This window comes from Arvicola amphibius, chromosome 15, assembly GCF_903992535.2.
Source record: "Arvicola amphibius chromosome 15, mArvAmp1.2, whole genome shotgun sequence".
NCBI classification, from domain to species: domain Eukaryota; kingdom Metazoa; phylum Chordata; class Mammalia; order Rodentia; family Cricetidae; genus Arvicola; species Arvicola amphibius.
The window spans coordinates 36,353,810-36,362,698 of NC_052061.1; the positions used below are offsets into that span (position 1 = coordinate 36,353,810).

Here is an 8,889-nt window from a genome sequence, read left to right on the forward strand (position 1 = left end):
ACCTGCCAGTGACCCAGAAACCAAAAGAGTGCACATGCAGGCAGGCTACTTATTGACTTAAGGGGTCCTCACCACTGCCCAGCCCACAGATTTGCACGGCGACTTAAGTTCCCCGGTTGCTACTTTCCCCAGATCTTTTCCATCAGGGATAAACACTAGTGACTCTAGAGCTCCCTGGCTGGAATGTGCTGGAACTCGGCTGAGTTGGGGTCTCTGTCTCAGTGGCTCCTCTTCCACAGTGGAAAAACTCAGCTTGCCTTGGGGTTTGGAGACAAGCCACATGCCCCTTCTACCGCAGAAATACACTTCCTTGCCCCAAGTCTTCAGTTCAGTCCTTCTCTAGTCTACCCTCCACCACGCCAAACACAGTCTCTCCTCACAGCGTATGAGGTCATCAGGGAGGCACTCACCTGCATGCTCGGAGTCACTGGGCATCTTCCCAGGGCAGAGCTGTGGGGTCCAGGGAGACAAGGACCTATATTCTAGAAACCGAAACAGTGCAGTCACACACTCACACAACACCTGGGAGCAGGTGGCTGGCCACTACCTAGAGGGAACTGAGAAACCTGGCCCTTCCTTCATGGCTCTGCTTTCCTAGCAGCAATGCTTCTCCCTTCCTGCACAAGGCCTTTCTCATCTCTCCTCAGAGACCTTTCTCTGTCCAGGAGTCATTTACACGGTATCTAGCACTGAACAGGACATACAACACAGGCTTAATAAACACTAATGAAAGGGAAAGCAACCACAATAGGATCTAAGACATAGGCCAGACTGCAGGGCCCTCCCTGCCCTCACCCCAGCCCTCAGGGAGAAAGATGAAAGTGTTCTTCCCTGTGCAGGCTTTGAGATTTGCTGGCACCTGAGCACTTAGGCCAAAGGACGGACCAGTCGACAGTGAGTTGGACAAAAGAATTTTATTTTTTCTTAGGGATGTGGAGGAAGGGTTAGAGTTCACCCAGGATTCAGTAACACTAGGGGTCTGACTCTCATCTCTGCATACACTAAGCCGGGGTGGCTGCCACAGCCCCCCTGTGTATAAGAAGGACTCTTCTCCCATCCCTGAAGTGGCCCAGACAACCTTCTTGTGCCACAATCATCAAAACCGGGTCCCGTTTCACTTTTCCCCGAAGGACAAGCTTAGAAAGAAGGCGCTGTTGACAGGGCTGGCCCTGAGGTGACAGTGCCGCTGTGACAAGCCTGGGCCTCTGCTGGCGGAAGTCTCTGGCTACCCAGCAGGTCTCAAGCTGCTTGGCCATGGACCTCCAGATCTGTACCTACGCTCCCATTCCAGAGTGTCAGGAACACCAGAGGATTAGTAAAAACACAAGCTTCCTGAGCTTGGGCTGGGGGACCCTGGAAGCTTAGCTATTCTTCAAAAGCCTCTGGGATCAGCAAACCCCACAGGCTTTTCCCCCTTAACAATTCTGGTACCTTTGGTCTTGAGTCTTTGAAATAAGAGCTCCGTCCTTTACTTCCCAGCAAGTTGTTGTTTAGCTTAAACTGTGCTGGACGGTGAAGGGCCACCTTTTCCTTTTGTCAATTTAGTAGCCTGCCAGCTATAAATGAGCAGGACCAGGGCAGTGCTCTCAGTCCATGCCAGGAAGGCCCCTGAAATACAAGAACTCACCTACAACTAATAGAATGCTAATTATTTCAAGATAAGCTGGGACAGGAGGGAGCAAAAGGGGCAAGGGAATGGAGGCGAGGGGAAGGGTTGCATGTGTGCACAAACATGCCCATTAAACTGTTCTCAGTGTCTAGGACGATGGATGACCTTAAGGGTAAAGACAGGTCCAGGTAAAGGGAAGTTACAAAGACACCAAACACTGTAGCCTGTCTGCTCTAAGGCTCTCAGGGAACGGACACTCAGACATCTGGAGTTTTGGGGTACTGGGGCTTCTGCACAGGGGCTGTTGATTACAGGCACATCAGACCTCTTCGCTGGGGCAGTGACCACATCTTTGAGGGACTCCAGACCACAGGCCCTCTGGGTTCAGGTCTTGTTTCCACCCATGACTCTTTCATCTCCAGCAACCATGAGTGTGCTAAATATCTTGATAGAGGAGGTCATATTTGGGGATATTCTTGGGATCAATAGGACTTTGGACAATAAGTTTTCCCCTCATTGCTCCCCGGTAGATGACTTCAATCAAATCCACGAAGTCTTGTTTGGTTTTGAAGCTTCCTACAAATTTAGTGTGATCCGGAGACCTGCAGCACGGAGGGAAATAACCACGTCAGAGCTTTCCAGTGCATGAAGCCTGCACGGTCAGCAGCCAGCGGCGGCCTCCACCTGTGGTGTGACCACTGCCCTTCCCCAGGCAGAGTATACCGTGTGGGAAGACCCTGCCTTTCCGCCACTCTCCACGTCACTCACTCCAGGGTAGCCTGGCGAGCTCCGAGTCCTGCAGTGGGCAGTTTGCTCAGGGTCTCTGTAAAAGTCCACTAGCTCATCACAGCCGCTCAGGTTCTCCTCACTGACTCTTCTGAGTTGTGGGTATTAATAAATAACCTTACAAATTATCTTTAGCATCAGGCATATGGCTCGTAGGAAATTTAAGAAGAGAAATAACGCCAGCTGTGAGGCCAGAAGTCACCTTTTGATGGGTTCCCTTCCAGTTCTGTGTGTGTGGGGTGTGAATTCCATGTATTTTGCTAGGGTAGGAACCACGCCACAGATCCTTTAGCAACGTGATCTTACAGCGGATATTTGCCTCGGGGCTGTAAAATGTGCACAGACACTACGAAACTGCTGGAAACGGAACTACTGGGCTGAAAGATGAAGCACTGAGAAGGTGTGGGAAACCATGCCATGAATTCCACGGAGGAGGTCGTTCTAAACGATTACAGTAAGCAGATCCGAGCAGGACAAGCAGCTCCAAACAGGCAGTGTCAAACTCATCTCCGTCAGGTAACGGGAAAGCAGACACCCGCCGCAGAGCAAGGGATGACCCAGCCAACGGTACTCATCTAGGGCTGGGAACAGGGTAGAGGGTAGTGCAGAAGATACCATGGACTTATTTTGACAGGTCTTCTTGAAGAATGACTTCAAAATTCTCTGAGTGTCAGAAGACACTTGCAAGAGAGAAGTGTGTCTCCCTGGCAGGAATGCTTCTTGTGGAAATGACAATTGCCAGCCCAAAGCTTAGGAACCAGGGATATTCCTGCAACAGATTTTTTTTTGGAAATTTTTATATTCTGTGCTCAGTTAATATAGCTATTCTATGTTTTCTATACCTAAGGATGGTTAGTCAGCACTTCAAAGGCTATACTATTTTTTATATTTAAATTAGAAATTAAAATTTGCCTATCACACTTGAAATACCTGCAAATTGCACTGAAGTTTCTCATAAGAAAAATAGAAAGCATCAAATAAGGAGCCAGCACTCACTTAGCCAGATTCAGAGAGCAACGGAAAAGTAAGTGAGCTACTGAACCTGCCCCGAGAGAACCAACTTTCCAGACTGCAGAGTCAACTTAACTTACCCATAATCCACTTTCATGTGCTGCCCATTGAAGAAAAACACAGTAGAGGGAATATAACTGATGTCAAAATACTGCGTGTAAACCGGAGTGTGGTCCACATCTACCAGGTAAATAGCCGCCATTTTACCGAGGTCAGCAGAAGTCTTTGAGAGCTGTGAATGACAAGATGGATGGAGGTCGCACTGTGCTACGCCAGGTGCACGATGCTTCTTTTGTGAACCGCCTTTTAATATTGTACGTGAAACTTACTATAACTTTTTTTTTTTTTGAGAAAAATACCTGAACCAAGAATCAAGTGCACTTGAATTCCTCATAAGACACAATCCTGGAACTTGCTGTAAACCAGGCTGGCCTTGAGCTCACAGGGGTCCATCTGTCTCTGCCTCCCAAGTGCTGGGATTAAATGTGTACACTACGCCCAGCCAGACATACTATTACTGTTCAGAGGGTGGAACCCTGTTGACAGGCTCTGGAGAAGGCACTGTATGGTTGTTTGAATGAGAATGGCCCTCATGTCTTTTGCTTGTGTCAAGACATGAGCTCTTGGCTACTTCTCCAGCGTCATATCTGCCTGCTACCATGCTCCCTGCCATAACGGTCATGAATTCCAACCCTCTAAACTATAAGCCCCAGATAAACTCTTTCTTGTATAAGTTGTCTTGGTCATGGTGTCTTATCACAGCAATAGAGAAGTAACCAAAAACTTCTGTTTTGTTGATGCTTGAGATGAATTCTTTTTAAAGTTTTATTTGTGTGTGTGCAGGGATAGGGTGGGTGCATGTGTGCTGCACATGTGTAGAGGCCAGAGGACAATCTGTTGGGGTCAGGTTTCTCCTCCTTAGCAGCAGGAGTCCTCACTTGCTGAGTCATCTCATGGGCTCGTGTTTAATTATTTTCAAGAAAGGAATCTATACTCTCTTAAAGTGAGCTGGGAGCACACACAGTGCTAGAGCGTGAGGTCTAGTTTCAATTCTCAGTACTTCAAAACAGAAACAATAGATCCTGATATACCCGCCCGCAACAGCTCAGGAACACTCACACAGATGCTGACGCTCCCCAGGCTCTTTCCTCCTAGAAATGGAAATTAGAGAAGTGCCTCCCACCACCTCCCTCGGGCTAACTGGCCCTCAATGCTTTACACTTGTTAGCCCACTTAACAGCTAGCATAGAAGTTACAGCTGCTTAGAATCCCCATTCTACAGATGATAAAGCTGAGGGCGTTCTCAGGACACAGAGCTCCTAAGCAGCGGGGGCGGGATTTGAACTTTGGAGGCTTGGTTTCAGAATCAATCTATATATCTAAGTGTTTTGTTAGCATCAGGAGTTGAAACTCAGGGCCTAGAATCTATACTCTTTCCCATAGTTATAAGTATACATTTCTGACCATCTTCTCCCAGGTTAATATAGCATTCTTACTTATTGACTGGAGTATGTGTGTGTGTGCTGCACATGTGAGTGTGGGTGTATGTGGAGGTCAGAAGACACCTTTTAGGATTCAGTTCTCTCCTTCTACCGCGGGTTCCGGAAATGGAACTCGGGTTGGAAGTCCTGTGCAGCCAGCACTCATCCTGCTGAGCCGCCTCGCCAGCCCCGCACACTCGTTTTAATGACATAATGCTACTCTTACATTTGCTTCCCACAGTTGATGGTGGGAGAGAAGCCCGTCCTTGGTTCAATTTCCACGGTAAACAGAGACAAGAAAAACAAATCCTGTCTCCTAGTTTCCCTCCTTACTAATTGGCGTGTGAAGACGCGCTGTAAAACTTGACCTTTCCACCAGGCCCGTTCTAGGAGCAGCAAACAAGCAGCACCTTGGCAGCCAGGGAAACAGCTCTGACCCCGCTTTACCACTGCTGCACCCTGGAGGGATTTCTGAGTTCTGCATGGACTGTTGCTGTGACCGTGGAAAGGACAAGGTTCAGACACCTAGTGTTGGCGTTTCCTGCTCTTCCACGGCTTGACTTTTCATTTAAAGCTGCTCACTTAAAGTCACTTACAATGTCATCCAGCTGCAGACAGACAGGATCCTCATCCCTCCCAAACCTGAGAACCAACACCTTCTCCGCAGTGCTTTTGATGGCCTGGTCCACTTCTTTCTTGCTAGTCAGTTTGGGCAAGAGGAAGCTCATCTGGAAAAATCCCAGTGGGAGTCTTCACTGCCAATTCTGCGAAGTTTACAGGCTGTTTAGATGAAGTACAGGAGTCCTGGTGCAAAGAACAAAACAACGCCATTGAGCCTCAGTCATGAATTCAGGTGATTTAAGAAGCCTTCCAGCAAGCCTATTCTGTGAGGAGGCCCCACCCCTGGCTTGCTATCCTTGGGCCTAGCTTCCAGAACTTCATATGCCATCCTGAAACACCAGGTAACTGCTTTCAGTAATTTCTCTCAGAAATACATGAGAAATACCATACCAGAAGAACATACGCACAGTTCTGTGTTTGCTCCCCTTTTACACAAGAGATAAGTCATTGGTCCAGCGAACAAGAGATGATACCCTCAAATGTGGGGCCTGGAGATCTAATTAGAACAGAACAGGAAGAGAAGGCAAAGCCTGTGACTGCCCCCACTCTGTGGAGCCATGGGCAGCTGAGCAGAGAGGCAGCTACACAGAGAGATTGGTCTGCATCTAAGGGATGCTGCTATCCCTACCCCCAATACCACTGCCTGAGTCCAGATGGAACCAGAACTTACGGGAAGTGCCGAGGCAGACGAACTTGCTGACCTCAGCCAGCTAGTGTAGGAGGAAGTGCAGTTGGTAACAGCAGAGGCTCACCCAATTTTCTGCGCTACGTATAGTTTTAAATCTAACACTTAATGAAATTCCCATAGCCCCACATAGAAAGCTTCCAGATTCTATCACGGTAGCGTACCACTTCATATGTGGACCATACTTCAGAGGTCCTTTGTTGATGGACATTTGTACGTTCTCACGTCCTGGCTTAAGGAGTCTTCCTAGGTGCACTTTATCACGTGACAAACAGACCAACAAAGAGCGTGTGGGGCTAGGTGTGGTGGCGGCACGCCTTTCATCCCAGCACTTGGGAGGCAGAGGCAGGTGGTTCTCTGTGAGTTCAAGGCCAGCCTGGCCCACAGAGTGAGTTCCAGGACAGCCAGGGCTACACAGAGAAATCCTGTCTTTGAAAAACAAAACAAAAAAAAGCGCGTGGAAATCACAATTAAATAAATGAATCAGAAGATACTGTGATACAGGGGCCTAATCTGGTCTTCTCTGTTTCCTTTTAGTGCTGGGCTTCTTATTCTGTAGACTAGTTTGTTCTGGTTCGCTTCGAGCTATAGAACAATGGCTAAAATCTGTTCTACAAAATTGCTAGTCTAGCCGGGCGGTGGTGGCGCACGCCTTTAATCCCAGCACTTGGGAGGCAGAGGCAGGCGGATCTCTGTGAATTCGAGACCAGCCTGGTCTACAAGAGCTAGTTCCAGGACAGGCTCCAAAGCCACAGAGAAACCCTGTCTTGAAAAACCAAAAAAAAAAAAAAAAAAAAAAATTGCTAGTCTAGCTCCTCATTTTATAAGAAGAAACCTCACGTGTGAGGAGTGTTATGAGTGAAGAGCTATTATTGAGGGTGTCCACGAGGAGATGTGATGAAGAGATTAGATAGTTTGAATTTAGTTTCAAGGTTTGTTAACACTATGAAACCTGAATTCTCTTTTCCCCATTCATCAAAACTCACATTTTAAGATATGATTAGGGCTGGGAAGATGGCTCAGTTGGTAAAGTGCTTGCCTGACAATCGTAAGGACTGAGTTTGATCCCCAGACTCCACGCTAAAAGAAACCTGGTGTGTGAGAGCATGCTTATGATTTCAGTGCTGGGGAGGTGGAGTCAGGCAGCTGGGGGGGGGGGCTGATGGCCACTCAGCCTATGGGAGGTGAAGTCGGGAAGCTTTCAGGGGTCTGATGGCCAGTCAGCCTAGCCTATTCAGTGAGTTGTAGGCAGCCTGAGACCTTGTCTCAAAAAGATCAAAGTGGACAGCAGCCAAGGCATGACACCCGAGGTTGCCTTTGGGCCTCTACATGCAGGTGTGCAAGGACAGGTGCAGACACAAGATAGGAATAAAATTTATATAAGAAATGAAGTTGTTCCAGCTATAGGTCACCATTTGAATATTTTTACACGTGTGTCAGCAAAGGCCAGAACAGAGTATCAGATTCTTTGGGACTGGAGTTACAGACAGATGCGAGGTGTCACACAGATACCAGGAATTGAACCCCTAGTGCTCTTAACTTCTGAGCCATCTCTCCGACCCCAAATATACTGCCAGTATAATGGAGAATCATAAAAAAAAGAATACTAAATACACTTGGAAAGCCCAGCTTTGCAAGCAGTCAAAGAATGACAAAGTCAAAGGCATATTTAAGAAATGCATTAAAGTTGACAACCATTAAATAAAGACAGTAACACACCTTGGCCAGAGAGAGAAGGGACAGTGGGAATGTTGGAATTCAGAGGCAAAACCTCTGCGGAAGGAAAACTGGCACATTCTTTACACAACAGCCCTATTTTGAGAATATGAAGTAGGACACAGACTTGTTCATAGGATAATTAACACATTGATCATGGCAAAAAGTGGCAAACAACCTAAATACCCATCAACAGGATATTGATAACAGTAGTCTTGTGATCTACCTTATACAAGTCACTGAAAAAGTTATGAAGCACTATGTAAAGTCTGATTGAGCTTTTTGTAAAGACTGAATGTATAACATTTACATAGGAAAATGGAAATACATATCCCAAGGTATCATCAAAGGACATATTTGAATACGAACAGACAGGTGATTATTATTTACACTAAGGGTCTCGGTTAGCTGCCCATGTTGGCTTTGAATTTGTGGCAATCTTCCTGTCTCTGCCTCACAACTGCTGGCATTACAGGCTTGTGCCACCACGCCAGGAAGGCAACTTTCATTTACGTCAGGGCGGACACGTCTACTTTCCAAAATATCCCGCACATGTGTTTTTCAGGATGCCGGTGCCAGGGAGGACACTTCGGAAAACCTGTCAGCAATCCGGATTCCTCTACGGGATGGCCGAGGCACAACTGTCTCCTTCCTCAGTCCCAACCCGGGAAAAGACCTTAACCCCAACTAACCTGTGCTGTTGCTTACAAACGCTTCTTCGACCCGCAAACACTTATAAGTGGAAGTGAGAAACACGAACGCAGAAAATGAACGTACCAACGCGCGCCCCAGTCAGGAGACCAATAATCAGACGGCATTATCTTAGTTCTCGCCCACCTGGCACCGCCCAACCGGAAGTTATGTCATTTCTGCCCTTAGTAAATATGGCCGACCTTGTTCTGTCTTTCCTCTCACGCCTACAGGCCAGAGGCGGGCTGTCAACTATCAGGCTAAGCACGATTGGTCGCAAGGACACTTGG

At 47.5% G+C, this 8,889-nt stretch overlaps 1 protein-coding gene across 4 annotated transcripts; it reads right to left on the minus strand.

Annotated features, from left to right (window-relative positions):
* Positions 1-894: 894 nt before the first annotated feature.
* On the minus strand, positions 895-8,751 carry Txnl4b (thioredoxin like 4B). Of its 4 annotated transcripts, none has more exons than XM_038313317.1 (5): positions 8,602-8,664; positions 5,916-6,004; positions 5,484-5,691; positions 3,487-3,638; positions 895-2,211 (listed from the first exon to the last, which is right to left on the minus strand). In XM_038313317.1, the coding sequence occupies exons 3-5, from the start codon at positions 5,613-5,615 to the stop codon at positions 2,046-2,048; spliced, it is 450 nt and encodes a 149-aa protein (XP_038169245.1). In that variant the 5' UTR covers positions 5,616-5,691; positions 5,916-6,004; positions 8,602-8,664; the 3' UTR covers positions 895-2,045. The 4 variants fall into 4 exon arrangements, with proteins under 4 accessions (XP_038169245.1, XP_038169242.1, XP_038169243.1 ...); XM_038313314.1 differs by having other exon boundaries at positions 5,899-6,004; positions 8,602-8,663; XM_038313315.1 differs by lacking the exons at positions 5,916-6,004; positions 8,602-8,664 and adding an exon at positions 8,687-8,751.
* Between the last annotated feature and the right edge of the window lie 138 nt (positions 8,752-8,889).

Bases quoted from the DNA above. Each gene is read 5' to 3' on its own strand.
- Txnl4b (XM_038313315.1), bottom strand. From the start codon at position 5,615: ATGAGCTTCCTCTTGCCCAAACTGACTAGCAAGAAAGAAGTGGACCAG. The intron at 3,639-5,483 runs GTAAGTGACTTT...TGTCATTCACAG, and splicing joins GTCTGCAGCTGGATGACATT to CTCTCAAAGACTTCTGCTGA. The intron at 2,212-3,486 runs GTAAGTTAAGTT...TCCGTGCTGCAG, and splicing joins CACATGAAAGTGGATTATGG to GTCTCCGGATCACACTAAAT.